This window comes from Maniola hyperantus, chromosome 18 (genome assembly GCF_902806685.2).
Source record: "Maniola hyperantus chromosome 18, iAphHyp1.2, whole genome shotgun sequence".
Classification (NCBI taxonomy): Eukaryota; Metazoa; Arthropoda; class Insecta; order Lepidoptera; family Nymphalidae; genus Maniola; species Maniola hyperantus.
In genome coordinates, this window is record NC_048553.1 from 4732811 (window position 1) to 4751232 (window position 18422).

The 18422-nt window shown below is 37.3% G+C and overlaps 2 protein-coding genes across 4 annotated transcripts in view; one reads left to right on the top strand and one right to left on the bottom strand.

Annotated features, from left to right (window-relative positions):
• The window catches only part of LOC117990752 (zinc finger protein 541), a 305819-nt gene that overhangs the window by 123177 nt on the left and 164220 nt on the right, over window positions 1-18422 (bottom strand). For both annotated transcript variants that reach the window (XM_034978242.2, XM_069504433.1), the window contains exon 3: window positions 12624-12816. In XM_034978242.2, coding sequence (XP_034834133.1) covers window positions 12624-12816 — 193 coding nt within the window. The remainder of the gene's footprint in view (window positions 1-12623; window positions 12817-18422) is intronic.
• LOC117990754 (uncharacterized) lies at window positions 7174-11530 on the top strand. 2 transcript variants are annotated; one of them, XM_069504447.1, is made up of 4 exons: window positions 7174-7417; window positions 7830-8751; window positions 10557-10766; window positions 11390-11530. In XM_069504447.1, the coding sequence occupies exons 1-2, from the start codon at window positions 7273-7275 to the stop codon at window positions 8744-8746; spliced, it is 1062 nt and encodes a 353-aa protein (XP_069360548.1). In that variant the 5' UTR covers window positions 7174-7272; the 3' UTR covers window positions 8747-8751; window positions 10557-10766; window positions 11390-11530. The 2 variants fall into 2 exon arrangements, with proteins under 2 accessions (XP_069360548.1, XP_069360547.1); XM_069504446.1 differs by lacking the exon at window positions 11390-11530 and adding an exon at window positions 11197-11332.

Below are 18422 nucleotides of genomic sequence, written 5' to 3' on the forward strand. Positions count from 1 at the left end.
TAACGCGACAAGCCTAGAATTGAATCCAACTGAAGTAAAAAGAAAGATTGAAGACCTACCATTGCAAAGAATAACATAAATAAGAATAAAACTATTACTTATTATAATAGAAAAAGTTATTTTGTGCATTTTTACGATGCAAGTGCGTTAAAATCCTCATACCTAACTAAAGCGTTTTATACAAAGTAAACATGCATCTGTTCCCAACTGACAAAACTGAATAAAACTTTACGTGTCCCGTACGTTAAATCCATCTACTATTTAGTTAGCTACCAGAATGCTATCACGTAGTAAGCAAATACTCGGGTGTTCCATTAGGGTGCCCCTTGGAGAGTGGTTAATTAACATGTGCCTAACATTTTGTAATCCCTCAGTGGTTATTATACTCAGAGTTATTTAGTGGTCTGATGACATAAAGTTTCACCTTCAAGCTTAAAAATAAAATATGTAGGTTGTAGGTACTTCTACTTATGTCTTTTAATCTTACCTTTTTCAAAAATAGGTGGCAAAATAGAGACAGTTTGTGACTACTTAATAGGAGTCATTCCACTTGGCCCACGTATAATTTAAACAGTCAGTAGGTAATGGTTAAGAAGGTGGTGAAATGTTGGTGAACGATGAGGGTAGAGAGCCATTCTGTAGTGTTGGAGTACTCTCGGGAGGGCCTTTGTCCAGCAGTGGAAACCAAATGGCTGTATGAAGTTATGGTTGAAACAAAGTAACTTGGAGAAGTTCCACCCAGAGCGGTTTTGCTGAGGATGACAATTGTTACCTTAGTACCATAAGAGGTTTCCAAACTTCTGTTTATGTTGTCAAATCGTCATTTACTCTGAGGTCATCTTCCACAACTGGCTACAAGTCTCTTGCAACGATTTCCACATGCTATGTCCTGGATCCAGCGGCTCCACGTGACGCGTTTGATGTCGTCTGTCCATCTAGTGGCAGTCTGCTAAAGCTGCTACTTTTGGTGGCCATTACTTACAGCATCTTGGGACCAAACGACTATCGGTTTTCGAACTATGTGCCACGCCCATACACGTCAGCGTCGCAACTCCGTTGAGCAAGGCCAGTTACTTTGCTTCTTCTACGGATCTCCTCATTTCTGATTTAATCACGTCGAGAAGATTAATCACATCTCTATCACCCGCTGGTGACCTATGAGTTTCCAAATAGAAATACATAATTGGACTGACATTTGAAAAGCCTCATCCCCCGAGATTACTCGACAAAAACTTCCGCAATTTTGACACTACCGCTTCTCATTTTTAAATCAAATAACAACTTCGCGATTGAAATGCACAACAGTGGATCTTTCAATTTGAGTCCAATAATGGAGGGGAATATTTCATCGTTTACTTGAGTAAATCTAATTAAATAAGAGGCCTTCAGAGCTCGTTTGCATGAGTTAGCATTTTTAAGCGTAACGAGAGTAGGCGGTAGGTATTTTTGACAAGCGGCACGGCCCCTGGCGTTTTGGTACTAATGAACACAGATCACTAAGCTGATTCCGAGCTCCTTGCTAATGAAGGACTGAAAGCTGGTGTTTTAAGAATCAAATCAGCTTTTTAATATGCTTTTTGACAGCCATTTATATTTTACAGCTTTTTTTAGAGTACAGCCGAGATCAGCTATATTAATTACTAGCTTATGGTAGAATTACCTACTCCTATAACTAGTTTGCTTAATGTAATTAATAGTAGATAGGTATACATAATTATATACCAATTTGTTTGTTATACATTCTAGCTTAATTCTAATCCTTAACTCGAGACGGAATGATTTATACCAGTATATAATATTAGTCCCAGTAATCCTACAACCCACACATACCGGTATTAACGTAACATCATGTGCTTAATTGAGTACATGAGTACCTTGATAAAATATTAAAACTATTGTATGGGCCCGTTAATTAATACGCTATATGCTGTATCGATGAATATTACACGTCACTATGTAGTTACTGAAACTATTAATATGTTTAAAAGGCTACCTAATAATATCAGATGTTCTTTGATGACTTCGGCGCAGTGGAGTTCTACGCTCGAATCCTGGCAGGGGCAATATGGGAATATATTATTTATATCGTCTGTAGTTTGATCTGGTGGGAGGCTTCAGCCGTGGCTAGTAACCTTTCTGGCAAAGACGTATCGCCAAGCGATCTAACGCTTTCGTATAATGCAGCGAAAAAATTGAATAGAAGACATCGATGGCAAGTTGCAAAAGGCCCACCGCCCATTTTATAGGTAGTACATCTTAGTAGTCATGTAGTACGAAAACCACAAAGCTAGGTCGGTAATAGTACTCGATGTCTCAACATCGCCGTCCCATCACCCAAGAAAGTGCTGGTTGGACGTCGTAAACCTAGACCTCAGAGCGAATAGACTCAGTAAATCTGATGCTCAAGACCAGGCAAAGTCCGTGGCGAAATGTAGGAAAGCAGAACCCACCCAGGTGCGATGCAACTTTGGTATCACATAGACACAACAAACTGTCAAATGTAGGAATAGTACGCGACAGGTCGAGATGGCCATCGGGGAGGGAACGCCCCGTACACGGACAGCCCCCGCGCTAACCAGGTGCGTGCGAGCGCGGGTGACATGCGGCTGTAGGGATGTCCCGCCGCCTCATACCCTACTTGCCATCTCGACCTGTCGCGTACTATACCTACATATTATATTATGCTAGCTTTACATAACCAATAACTGTTTGTGAGTACAAAGTTGATTTAATCCATGAAATAGCCGTGAGATAGCATTCTTGCGCCCGTTGTGCTAGTTCTGCAGATTGCATTAAATCTGGTATGACTAGTTCTCAGTTGGTAACTAAATGGATGACCGAAGTTTCGCGGGTTTCGCTGCCACGATGTAAACTACTTTTGATTCCTGCGTTCGCGTGAATAGCTTGCATATTAAATTAACAAACTACAATGTACCTACTTGTATGTTTTGAACGAATTATTACGAACGTACATTTCGTAACCTGCTTTTGAAGCTTTTTGTATGAGGCTACAGCCTCTACCCAGGCTATGTTGTGACCTCTTTTTCAGATCTATACTTAATATCTTCTTACTATAACTACAAAATCATGTCTGTTTGTCGAAATGGGTTTGAATTGAATTTTAGTATGGGGCCTGGCCTACCTATATGTTCGCCATTTTTTATTTCTGGTTTTTAGACTGCTTTACTGATGACCTGTACAACTTACAGTTCAGATAGACATCTCGGAAACGTGAAAATTTGGAAGATTTTGTCTCATACAACAAGCCAAAGTATTCTAAGCCCTTTGCTACAGAGATAGCTTGCATCCCGGAGACGGACATAGGTTGATTTTGTCCCTGAAAATCAAAGAGTTCCCACGGGATTTTTAAAAACTTAAATGTTCGCGGATGAAGTCGTGGGAAACATCTAGCGTTAAATAAATCCTTTCTTTTCATAACAGTATAATGCAAAATTGCAATCTAGTAAGTTTGTTTTGTCTTTATATCTTCTAAACTTATAAGCTGATTTCGATACGGCCACGATCATTTAGAACATTTCACGATGTAGATCATTTGTCCACATAACGCGGACGAAAACGCGTGCCATTGCTAGTACTATAAACATGTCTATTAGGTACATTTGAAATATAGATTGTGCTTAACGTAAAATTAGCACGAACATGTACATAGATCAAAATTGAAATAACGATTTAATGCATTCGTACAAATCAACGCAAGTTAATTAAGTTAGTAATTTTGTTTTATCGGTTTCCATTGAGTGTTTCAATGCAATTAATGCTAGTTCGCATTGAAAACATTACTAACTACTAACGAGGGTTTTAAGTTACCATATTGATGTGGTTGTACATAAATGATGTATTTTCAGCAGAATAATTTAATGGATTTTGGCTTTCTAATAATATGGAATGTGCTTTATTTATTTGGGGAACTAGGTTCGAGATCCTAAAACACAGACACGATCAAACTCTAAGATCCAGTTGCATGATAAGCAACAGAAGAAATAAAAAAGAAATACAAATACAATTTTCTATAAAATATAACTACGTTGGTAAGTAACTCATCGATAGATAACAGATAGATTCATTATTAATTTCAGCCGTTAGAGAATAACTGTGAATACCTAATAATCCATACTATTGATTTTAAGCTCATTTCGTGGTTTAACGACATATTTTAATGTATAAAACGGGTACATACCACGATTAATTTTTGTTTTTATTTGTCGATATTTCGTCCCGTCGCGTCGTGACCACGACCCGTGCAATTGGGTTGAAATATCGACAAATAAAAACAAAAATTAATCGTGGTATGTACTCGTTTTTTACATTAAAATAAATCCATACTATTATTATACATACAAAGTACTAAAGTACACAACAGTTGGAGATGGCAATCGGGGAGGGAGCGCCCCGCACACCCGCACAGCCCTAGAATAACCCGGTGCGGGGAGGTGCGGGTGATGTAAAGGTCTGCGGGGTGCCCCTCCGCCTCATACCCCGATTGCCAACTCAACTTATCGCGGAATATATTGTGGACATTTCACGGCCCATCCCGTATAATCGATTTTGGTTTTTGGTACAGTGGAAAAAAAACGGGCCAATTGAGAACCACCTCTTTTTTGGAAGTCGGTTAAAAATCAAAGAATTCCGTTGAGATTTAAAAACTAAATATATTTTGTATGTATGTATGTATGTATGTATATACTTTATTGCACCACAGAAACACAAATGACAGGTTACAAAAAGAAATCTTAATAAGTAGGTACAAAAAGGTGGTTTGTACGTATAGCTACTCGAAGAAAGACTCACAGTGTTTACGAGTTGTTGTTGTGTATGTTGATACAGTCAGTTAATGGTCATCCCGAAACGGCCGCAGTAAATGGTAATGCTGTAGGTACGGAAAACGCGCGATGCTCTACGCCAGTTTCAAATGCAAAATTTCAGATTTGAATTTCAAAACACCCGGCGTACCGGATCCCATGAAGAATACTACTTGAGGCCCGAGAGCTCGTGGACGATATGTGTGAAGGGTTTAAACTGGTCGGAGTTTGAAGTAGACTGGTCTCCTGGCACATGGTCTTAAATCATATTTTTAGACAAATAGGCTACTTGACTCATATCTAATTTCATCCAATAAATGATTATTTATTATAGAATTTTGCTTAAGACAACGAAATATATCAATAACAATTATTAAAAACGCAGGATGGATATATAAATCCAATTTTAAAGAATACAGTTTTTATTTTTATTTAAAATGCAGAAAACGCTGTCAGCCATGATGTGACGTCATTAAATATGTAAACAAAGAAATGTCATCCCTATGTCACGCGGGGACTAACGTAGTATCCATATATATAAATTTAAAGTCCTGACTAACTTATATATCAACGCACAGCCTAAACATCTAACCAGCTGGTCCTAGATACATGAAATTTGGTGGGTGTGTTCTTTGTAGGTAAAGAGAAGGTATCCACTAGGAAAGGATTTTTTTGAAATTCCACCCCTGAGTGGGTTAAATGGGGGTTTGAAATTTATGAAGTCCACGCGGGCGAAGTCACGAGCATAAGCTAGTTTTTATATATTTCTAAAAACTCATAGTAAACGTAAAAAATTATCGTTTTCTCTTTATAAATTGAATATGTTATTAAGTAAGACTTACAACAAAGTGATCTTTGCAAAAATAAATTTAGGTTGCAGTCGTTAGTCATATAGGACCCTTTAAGCAAGTCTTCGCGTGTTACGTATATTTATTTCACTGGGCACTCTAATCCACAACTTTCCTGTGGTCTTTATCGATGCGTTTTTACATTCTTGGATGATACAATAACGATAATTACTATATTTTCATGTAAACTAGTATAGAAGTCATGTTTATTAAACTTTGGGAGGTTATGCTGTTGTTTACAAATGCATGACGTCAGAGCACAGATAATCTATCGGCCAAACATGGCCGACAGTGTTTTCACCTGTCTAAGAAAAATATATTTTTAAATTAAAGTTTTACGGTTTTTAGGGCGCAAAAAAATATAGTGTTAATTTTTTTGATCTCATAGGACAAATATTAACCATTTAAGACCTACTTAAAAAAAGTGTCAAGTAGCCTATTCTGTACTGGAACTCATAGGGAAAACGCAAAACGTGAAGGCCAGAACAATCTTATCTAGGAAACGCTCAGTCGTAATGGAAACAGAGCTGCTTTACTGAGAGATTGAAACTGAATCGAGATGAAGTGCAGTTTACCAGCAGGTCATGATCAAAAGAGTAGGTGTCTACTCTCGACCGAAGTGGGCTTATGGATCAAAAAAGACAGGGAGAATAGATTAAACCGGTCATACACAACTTTGTTTAAAGTTACAATGACGATAACCGCTACCCATATTATAAATGCAACAGTGAATTTCTTTGTTGATATGTTGGTTGTCCTTCAATCACGCCGCAACAAAACAATGGAATAACTTTTGCATGGATAATGTTAAAGACCTGGAAATTGATATAAGCTACATTTTATACCCAAGAATCAAAGTACTCCCACGGAATTTATAAATATCTAAATCCACACGGACGAAGTCGCGGGCTTTAGATTGTAGGCCATAGACTTACAAGGCATCTCTCGTACCTAGATGCACTTTGAAACTCAATAATTATTTTATTTGGTGTAACTTTTTAGTAATATGTTTGTGGTATAACTGCAGATTCACCAGCTCTCAGTGTAATTCATTCTTTCTGCCGTAGTATGGCCGTAGTCAAATAAAACAAGTTGGTTTAACTCCAACTAGATGCCAATTTTGTTGACAGCACTTTTCCCGTAGGCCGGCTTCTGTTTTAGACGATTCAATGTTACGCTTTGTTACAGTAATTTTTAAGTAGGTACGTTTTATTGTACCTACACGATATTTATGTAGTTAGTGAAAATTATTTTATAATAGACTAACTAATCCCCGTGACTTTGTCTGTGTGGAAGATTTTTAAAATCACGTGGGAACTGGGACTGGGAACTGGAACTGGGTTAATTTTCTGGAATTATACTCGTGTCTTGTCCTCGGATTAGCTGAAATATTTGTTTTTATATTTGTAGTAGGCTCGTTAGCTACTACCAAACAACACTGTTTTAGAGAATAGATAGGTATATATTTTTTTTTTTTTTTTTTTTTTTGGGTTCGTATCATTATACACTGTAGTCTGTGGTATCATTACCCAATCTGCTTGTTTCCGGAATGTCTCCTCTCATTCGCTTTTTAGTGCTGCCACTCAACACAACTCAGTTCAGTTATGCCTAAGAGAAAAAATAACGAACTGGAGTATATTAGTAAGAAGATAAGGAAATTAGAAGAGAAATTACGCCGAGCACGAAGAATGGAAGAGTCTTCAGACTCCTCTTCATCATCGGAATTGCTAGACTTGCAAAACGATGCAGGTAAACCTAGTTTCAAAATGGCGCCACGTGGCGTCTACGCTAACCTAAAACATAACCGAATTGCTCAAAGGAGCTTTTCACAGTGTTTAATGGTTAACATCATACGGATAAATAATTACCATAGGCTAAGGTACATCGAATTACTCAATGGAGTCTTTCATAGGACCATAAATAAAAAATCGGTAACCAAACATATTCGAATTGCTCAAAGGAGCCTTTCAACATGTCTATCGGTCACCGCATTACACTGAGTACATCGAATTACTCAACGGAGTCTTTCATAGTACCTACCTACTAAGATTAAACTTAACAATGTGTGATCGATTTAAAGTAAATATTACTTACTAAAGTAATTATTGTTAATCTGTCAGTTCCAAATCAATGGAATTAAGACTAAACCCTCCGGTTTCAGGCGACGAATTCAGCATATGTTCCAGGCCACCCAGCCCAATAGAGGAGGTAGAAATAATCTCCATGGACAATGAACCGCTGCTGGCAGATGTACCGCCCGCGCCGCCAGAAATACCTGCTGAGAGTACCGAGGTACCTAATGGAGATCAAGCTTTGCCGGACGAGATTTTGGAGATTTTGGGAGAGGACCCATCATCTGTTTCGCAATTGGGACCGGAAATACGGAAGGAGTTGGCTAACAGATTAAATCACATCGCTATCTCCGGCCTGGATAAAGATGTCCGAAAAGAATTATTCCAAAATAAAAAGTACATGGTTCCTACCAACAGCGAACGCATCGCCGCGCCATTACTTAACTTAGAAATAAGGGCCGCATTGCCAGATACCATATTAAAACGGGACAAGGGCATGGAAACGAGACAAAAGCAGATTTCTGCGGTTATTTCTTGTATTGCTCGGGTTATAGATAATCAAATAAAAGATAATAATGCTGACAGCAAAGTAACCAAGGAACTGATGGACAGCATTCGTATGCTCTGTGACATCCAGTATTCCGACTCTATGAGAAGAAGATATTTTATTTTATCTTGCGTAAAAAGGGACGTGTTAGAACACCTAAAACTGACAAAGGTTGACAAGTACTTGTTTGGTGAAAACATATCAGAGACTTTAAAAACGGCAAAAACGGTGTCAAAATCGAGAGCCGAGATTATAAAAATTCAGGACAGTAATAATAAAGGAACAATAAAGAGGAAAACACAACCATCAACTTCAACTTTAAACTACAGGGCTCCTCCGGCACGCAGGCAGCCGGTACAAAAGAGGAGCCATCCGCCTGCTCCAGCGCGGAAGCCCGAATTCTCATCGAGAGGATCGCGGCATCATCAACAGCAATACAGGAATCCACGTCGCGATTAAGCGAGGTAACATACGCCGGTCGACTTTCACTTTTTGCCCAACAATGGGCGATGATTACAAATGATCAGACAATTAATTCTTGGATCGAGGGTTATAAGTTGCCATTTTCACGAAGGGTTATACAAATGCATCCCCCCAACTTTCCTGAATATACACCTAAAGAAAGAGCAGCTTATGAATCCACAATAAATGAGCTCTTGTGCATAGGTGCAGTTTCAGAGTGTGAACCGTGTGCTGATCAATACCTATCAAGTATATTCCTAATACCAAAACCTAACGGCAAAAACCGTTTCATATTAAATTTAAAAAATCTAAATAAACACATAACCACACAGCATTTCAAGTTAGAGGATCTACGCACAGCTATAAAATTAATAACAAGAGATTCATTTATGGCTACCCTGGATTTAAAGGATGCATATTTTCTATTGAAAGTTCATCATGATTATAGAAAATACCTTCGTTTTATGTTCAGTGGGAAAACATATGAATTTAATGTCCTACCCTTTGGGTTAAACACAGCCCCATACGTATTTACAAAAATAATGAAACCTGTTATTAGATTACTACGTCAAGCGGGTTTCATATCTAGTATATATCTTGATGATATGCTGCTGATAGGACGGTCCTTTAATGAGAGCAATAGGAATATTAATATAACTATAAAACTTCTAACAGCATTAGGCTTCATAATTAATTATAACAAAAGTAATCTCTCCCCGTCCCATTCTTGTAAATTCCTTGGCTTTATAATTGACTCGCATAACCTAGAAATCAGTTTACCTAAAGATAAGAGAACACATATTCGTAGAGAGTTAGTAAAAATTAAAAATATGCGTCAATGTAAGATTCAAATGTTTGCAAAATTAATAGGTTTATTAGTCTCTGCTTGCATCGCCATAGAGTATGGTTGGTTGTATACAAAGGCATTTGAAAGATGTAAATATCTTAACTTGCTAGGCCATGATGACTACAATAGGATAATGCATATCCCAGATTCTCTAAATGAGGATTTTTCCTGGTGGTTAAAGAACATTGATAGGTCGGTTCACAAAATTAGAAGTGACAATTATGAAAAAGAGATTTACTCTGATGCCTCAACTACGGGATGGGGTGCAGCTTGTGGGTCAGAATCAACAGGGGGACAGTGGTCTGAGTGGGAAAGTACTCAACATATTAATTATCTAGAATTACTGGCTGCTTTCCTAGCTCTCAAAGCTTTTGCCTCCAGACTTCACCACTGTCAAGTTCTGCTACGGATTGATAACACCACTGCCATCAGTTATATTAACCGTATGGGGGGCATCCAATATCCACACTTAACAGCGGTGACTAAGGATATATGGCAATGGTGTGAGACACGAAGCATTTTTATATATGCCTATTATATTCGATCATCCGAAAACACAGTTGCTGACGCCGAATCGAGGCGCACGCACCCAGACATTGAATGGGAGCTTAGCGATTCAGCTTTCACTCAAATTGTTAAGACCTTTGGTCAACCTCAAATTGATCTTTTTGCTACTCGCATTAATAAGAAGTGCGATAGATTTGTGTCCTGGCATAGAGACCCAGATGCCTTTGCTATAAATGCTTTTACGATTAATTGGTCTAACTTTTATTTTTACGCTTTTCCCCCATTTTCAATCATACTAAAAAGTCTTCAGAAAATGATTTATGATAGAGCGACAGGAATTATAGTTGTACCAAGGTGGCCAACTCAACCTTGGTACCCTCTCTTTCAATCTCTTTTGATTTCAGATATGTTAATTCTAGAACCGCATAAAAACATCAAGATTTCCTTTTTTAGCAAACGCAACATACAGTCACAACTTACCCTGGTTGCTGGGATATTATACGGCGGTCATTACTACGAAGAGACGCCCCACCAGCCTCAATCGACATAATGCTATCATCCCTGGCAGAAAGCTCCATCAAACAGTACGATGTTTGCTTGAAGAAATGGTTTACACATTGTAACAGGAATTCAATAAATATGTTGGAAGCACCAGTCCCAGAGGTATTACAATTCTTGACATCACTTTACAGTAGTGGAGCTAAATATGGAACTCTCAATAGCTGTAGAGCCGCATTATCTCTAATACTAGGTTCAAATATATCTAAAGATGAGAGAATTGTAAGATTTTTTAAGGGTGTCTTTAGACTAAGACCACCTCTTCCCAAATATAACATTACATGGGACACCTCTTGTGTTCTGGATTATTTGTCTAGGTATTACCCTTATGAAGACCTATCCTTAGAAACATTAACAATGAAATGTGTTACTTTGCTAGCTTTAGTGACAACACACAGATTACAAACTTTATCAAAAATTAAAGTAATCAACATAGAAATTGTATCTTCACAAATAATAATTAAAATCCCTGATTTAATCAAAACTTCTAAACCAGGCTCTAATCAACCTGCTCTTATATTGCCTTTCTTTCCAGAGAGACCTGCTATATGTCCAGCACAAGCTCTTACAGCTTATATAAGTAGAACCTCTACATTACGTAGTCAAGATGATTTATTTATTAGTTATAAAAAACCTTTCAAAGTAGTTTCAACCCAAACATTAAGTCGCTGGATAAAAACCGTACTGAAAGAGAGCGGTATTGATGTATCCATATTCTCTGCCCACAGCACCAGACATGCTGCAACTTCTAAAGCTTATAGAGCAGGCATCAACATAGATATTATTCGCAAAACTGCGGGCTGGAGCCAAAACTCCAGCACGTTTTGGAAATATTATAATAGAGATTTGATTTGTAATCAGGAAAATTCCTCTATAGCCAAAGCAATCATAGGAAAATAGAACAAATTACATTAAAATTGTTGGGAAATTGAATGATTAATGGATAATAATTGATTATATAGATAAGTGATTTATGAATAATAAAACAATCTTTAGGTATTTAGTTTACTTTATTGGACGTGTATATATACATAACCAATGAATTTTGAATCTCCTTTGTTAATAAAGATTATTAAAAAAGAATGCAAGTAATGTAACTTGATAACATTAATAATTAAGGTTGTATTGTTTTCATAATAATTATATGCAGTTCATACAGAAAACAACTTTATTAATTTTCATTATTACTCATTTTTTCTTGGTGCAGGAAGGTTAATGGTATTACCACCTGCTAGTATTTTCGGAACTTACTCTAAAAGTCTACAAATATAAAAACAAATATTTCAGCTAATCCGAGGACAAGACACGAGTATAATTGATGATTAAATGAGCTTACCTGTAAGTGAAATTCAATCATAATTATACGAAGTGTCTTGTCCGAAGGATTAGCTCCCTCCCACCCACAAGCGGTACCCAAACAATGTTCCGAAAATACATTAAATAACTCTGAAATAAATGAGAGGAGACATTCCGGAAACAAGCAGATTGGGTAATGATACCACAGACTACAGTGTATAATGATACGAACCCAAAAAAAAAAAAAAAAAAAAAAATATATACCTATCTATTCTCTAAAACAGTGTTGTTTGGTAGTAGCTAACGAGCCTACTACAAATATAAAAACAAATATTTCAGCTAATCCTTCGGACAAGACACTTCGTATAATTATGATTGAATTTCACTTACAGGTAAGCTCATTTAATCATCAATTAAAATAACTTATGTCACTTTCCAAGTTTTAACTATATCCATGCAAAAAAAAAACCAAGCCGACCCGTTGCTCCATGGCGGCGTGATTGGTGCAAAAACCAACAAACAACCACATTTTTCGCATTTACATTATTATGCTACGTTTTTCAATGTGCTACGCCAGGTGCTACGAATACGTAGCTATTAGCTACCGACGGCTGTGATCGGCGCGCGCTGACAGTCGCGTTGCCATCAGAGGTCGTCATAGCTTACCTATATCAGCAGCGGCGTGCAGCAGGTCGGCGAGCAGCTCGGGCTCGTGGCAGGCGATGGCGAGCCGCTCGTCGATCTCGGCCGGCGTGGCCTCCCGCAGCTGCAGCGCAACGCCCTCGCCGCCGACCGCCGCGCTGTACATCAGCACGGCACGCGACGAGAACGCTGGCATCGGCAGCCGCGTTGCCGTCAACTGCGACAAAAGAAGCATGAAAATTAGTTAGGTTTTAGGCAAAAACTGGTGGTTGTGTGGCCTAGTTGTGATATTGAATATCAATCGATTGCGATTGTTAAGCAACGTCGACTCAAGTCGATAAGTGGTTGAGTGCCCGCCTTTGACGTTCTATATTTGGGTTATTCTATAATTTGGGCCTTGGGGAGTAGATTAAGTCCCGGTTATTATCACAAATATCTGATATTAACTGTAAAAACCTAAGAGTCGAAATATCATTCTCTGTCGAGTTATATGCGGAAAGATCTGGGAACACACCGCATTATCCCAAGAAAACCTTACCTGTTACCATTATATGAATATGGAAAGGGGTCACGACTCTAATTAAATGAGAAATATGGCGTACAGAGAGAGACAGAAACTGAACGTGAAGGGGACGGACTGTATATAATACACGTCACGCTTACACAACTTTGAAAATATTATTGAGAACTCTTTTCTCACGATGTTTTTCTTCACCGTTAAAGCAAGCAAAACCTCAAATTGAGCAAATTAACTATGTATGCTTGTACTTGCACATATTTTTATGTATGGGTTTGCTTTGATGAAACTTTACAACCTTTGGGCACATCTAGCGAAAGAGTCCAATGGAGGATCAAGTAAATCTTGATATATATATAGTTATTTTGTACGTATACTCATTGACCATTTTATAAAATAAACTTCACGCCGTGGCCGAGAATCCGGTATTTTGGCCAAAAGAAAGCTTGTGTTTTCATGTAGATTTTTGTTTAATTTTATAAACAGTAATTCTAAAATATATGCATTTCCTGACGACTCTTTGCATTTGTAAAAGAAGGTTGGCCGCTGCTTAATGTGTACGCATAGCCCATGTTGCATTTGTTTTTCGTTGTATATGATGAAGAACCATTTTTCTTGCAGGTGCGGAACTAAATATAATAAATCAATTCCAAATGAGAATTGCAAAAGTAAGCCAGCTGAAGTAAAATGAAACGCCTGAATTAATTTTACCATTTATCATGATTCATGAGTTAAGGAAACAAGTCAATTTATGAAATCATTAATATTTTGTTCTAAACATTATATTGGATGCCAGTTGTCTGTGAGTTTGTGTGGCTGAGACACATTGGTAAAGATTACTAATTAACTGCTCTAAATTTTACGCGACAGATACGTATCTCTGCACAACTGCTATATTAGCCATGCTATACTGTCTAAAGGAGTTTTAGTCGTGCAGAAGGATACCTACGTTATTAGCATTTTAAGCAATAGTTTAACTTGATTTAACCATGAAGGAATACATCGTGAGGAAACCTGCATGGAGAACTCTCAGAGTTCTCCATAATGTTCTCGAAGGTGTGATGTTTGACTATCCGCACTTGGCCTGTATGGTAGATTATGGCCAAACCATTCTCATTCTGAGAGGAGGCCCGTGCTCAGAAGTGGGCTGACGATGAGTTGATCATGATGATGGTGATGACTGCAGTTTTAAGATATTGAAATTTTGATTTATCTGCTCTTTTTTCGAGAATGATTTTATAATCTATCGTCAAGATTGCCTGTCATCAAAATTATTCAGAAACATTGTATGTTCATAGTCAATATGTTCGATCAATACCAGCACAGCGTGATAAGCGCTTGACGGGTTGCAATTTTTGGTATAGCGCAACGGTAATTGGAAACTATTGTTATAACTTATAGGTGCTCGAGTGACGTGGCTGATTCACGCGAAATCAGATCTTAAAACAATTGGGGTAAAGTTCCAGATATATTATGTTGTTTATGTCATACTCCGTTAACCGTCAGAGCAATTATGGGTCGGTGCTTGAGCAACAATCATAGCATCTGAAAATTAAATACAATTGCCATTACTTTATTTTTCAATAAAGCTCAGTTTTAGTTGATATCATAAAATGATACTGAGCCTTGGTGCCACTCCACTCTATAGGTGTGTCTTGAGCCTTACAGTAGGTACTATATTTCAACCAGAAAAGCTTTTAAGTTCTGAAAAATAAATCTAGGACCATTTGCATTGAAAGGATTCCGTTGCGTCAGATAAGTCAAATTTATAATTAAACGAGTAATATAATCATATAATATTTGAACAACGTCATTAGACACATATTACGCTAATCTCGGAAATGGGAATAGAGCCATCAGCGTGGATGGTAATGGCACTAGACTATGTAATATTCATTTGTTAACTGTATAAATGGCGACGATACTAATTGCGAGTTATTTGTGATAAAGAAATATTAAAGGAGGATCACGTAGAGAAACTACAATCATACTCTTTTATGTAAAGCATAGCTCTCTCTGATCTCTTATAAGTCTGTTTGATGCTTGAGTCAAGCACTTAAACGTGCTTGCCCTGTGGTTAGTGCTATTTTATATCTTTTGCTTGACGATGAGGTATGAAATGAGAAAAGTGCCTCGTGCTGGCTCAAGCACATTGATCAAGCAAAACAAAATTACGTATACGCCCTGTTTTCAATCTAACTATAGCACTATATAATTGGTCATACAAGTGCATACCGCTTCATGATCTAATTATATCTGGTCATTGTACTGTATCTATTGAACCGAGGTTTCAGTTGCAATAAGATAGGTATTCCAGTAGGTCGATTTTGTTAAATCTGCATCAATCATTATTACAATCTCAATTGTTGTGATTGGCTGAATTTGTGGGATTCTTGTTGCAACAATGCATTGTAGCCAATAGTGAGCGAGCGTGAACCAATCATGAGATGATTGCGATCGTGACATTGTAGCCGTCATTCTACCGCAATCGGGCAGCAAATAGAATTATTGGTGAGTAGTGATAGCGGTAAGTATCTATCAATGCAAATAAACTTATCTCCTGTTTACAAAAGTACCTATCTAAAGATGAAATGAGGTATTGATGTAGGTAATTGGTTTTAAAAAGAATAACCTGCCGAGTTTGTTGTGGGCTCTTCTCAGACTAGCGCGCGTTTGAGTTAGATCGATTTTCGATTAAATTCTGCTACATTGACTTTTTAATAGGGTAAGTAGATTTGAAAAATAAATGTTTGTCTTTGACAGAGAGATGAAACTAAACTAGACTAAACAAACGACATGATTTTTGTTTTTGTCATAGGTACCTATTTCTTTACCTACCTATAACCACACCTATAACTAGATAATATTATCATATCTTTTATCTTCTTCTCGTTACGGTACAGCCTATAACATGATATTAAGCATCGCGTGCGTGATTAAGCTCACCTATTGTTCGCAAATGGCTCCCCGCCGTGGCAACCATACCTATATTATAACAATGCATGTATACAGTCACACTACGAGTAAAAGTCCTGTTGCAACCGAGCACGCTTTTTTGATCCTTATCCAGTTACAAACAGGGATCATTTTCCTTAAACAGATTTTAATCGAACTGCGTGTATCGCCCAATTCAGATGTTCATTAGTGTGCCAGGTAGGCATGGCTAATATTTTACCATAGTTTGCCAATCATACCTACAGTAGGGCACTTGCTTTTTATGTTGGCCGCCATCAAACCAGTATATTTTGACATTACAAAGACGCATGTTACTGTTTTTTAACCGACTTCAAAAAAAGGAGGAGGTTCTCAATTCGTCGGTTTTTTTTTTTTTATGTATGTTCCCCGATTACTCAAAAACGCCTGGACCGATTTTGAAAATTCTTTTTTTGTTTGAAAGGGTATACTTCAAAGTTGGTCCCATTTCAATTTGGTGAAGATCTGATGAACATCTTCGAAGATAGATACTGGAACTCCTCAACGGATAAGAGTAAATTGCTCGCGATCAGTGTAATAGCTTAGTAAACAGTAGATTTTTAACCAGTCAGCATAATTCCATGGGGCCACTAAAAATTGTGAAATAATTTTTTTTTACAAAAAAAATAAAAACCGACTTCGTTACATAAACACTAAAAATTTAAAAATAATTTAATTTATTACCGAATATATTATGTATACAAGAGTTAATATAGTTCCATAATAATATTTTTTGGGGTCGGTGCCAATGAGGTGCCATTGTGGAGTCCCATAAAAATATGAAGTCTAGACGATTCGCGCAGCTAAAGCTAATTGGCACCGGCACCAAAAAGTATTATTATGGAACTATATTAACTCTTGTATACATAATATATTCGGTAATAAATTAAATTATTTTTAAATTTTTAGTGTTTATGTAACGAAGTCGGTTTTTTTTTTTTTTTGTAAAAATTTTTTTCAAACTAGCTAGTTTAGAAAACAGTCTGCTGCTGCTGCAGCGCTTGATTTTCTGCACGACTTGGTCATTTATTTAACTGTTATTACAGTGCGACAAGACTCTCTTGGCACTTGAATGACATTGACAGGGCGCCCCCCTGTCAATGTCATGTCTGTTGGAGAACAAAGGCTTAGAATATTCAAACAAGAACAAAGGGGACACTTGACGCAACGTTATTTCCGATTTTTGCCACGCGCCAAGATAGTCTTGTCGCACTGTAACATTAATAAACTGCGATAATAGTATACATAATATACCTAGGCTGTAATTCTTAAGTAATTCTTTGGTTGGGTTTTGATGTTTCAGCTACTTTTGCCCAAGTATTTCGCACGTTTGACCTCATTTCTAGTGGTCCTATTATTGGCATGTGTATGAGTAATAATGGCGTGGATAATTACACGCTATTATGCTTTGGTATATTCACGACTATAACAAACAATATAGACCCTCGTCATTTTGAATAATGAGCTCTGATTTTACTCGAACTTGTAGGTATTGAAAGGAAATTAGTTAACGTCTATAGAAGCTTTGGTATATTATTGCACTAGACCTTGACAAGGCTAACTATAAAATACTCACTTCACTCACTATGCATTTAATCCTAATTTTATCAGAGTCACGAAACCGAAAGGGGCTTTGCTCGAAGAACCAATGGATACTACGATCCCAAAGCCAAACGAAATGAAGATATGCTTTATTGTATAAATGACCTGCTGATCTCGAGCGATTCACTGGGAGCCACTGAACACCAACGCACAAGGCCGTGTGTGTTTTATGGATATTCTTGCAAGAGATCTTCGTCCAGTAGTAATATAAATAATATATTGAAACGACGAGATGACGACAATAAATTTCTGTTACTTTAAAAAATTCCAAAAAAAAACCTATATTTTCTAAAAGTTCACGATATATTGCAAATAAAACATCTAACTGACGCTAGAGGTCAACGAACATTGTGTAAGTAGGCCATTGGGAGTCAATGCCACGTCGGTCTTAGGCGGGGCATTGACCCGAGTTTTGCACGCTATACATTGTGGGGTTGAAAAATATTAAATCACTAAAACTACAAAATGAGGCAAATGGTTTTATTGGTATTGGATTGTGTTTAGGTAGTATAACAATTATGCTAAGTTTTGCTAGCGTTCTGGTTACATTCTGTATAATGGGGGAGATAGGCCTAAAAATAAGAGTAGGGACTCTAAATAGAGCTATTTTAAAACAAGCTCAACCGCACAATGTAATATAGGATTATATATGTAAAAGGGACATCATTGCCGAAATGTCCCTGTCCATTTATCGGACAAAACCAAATCAGTGAGGCATGAAAAATAAAATC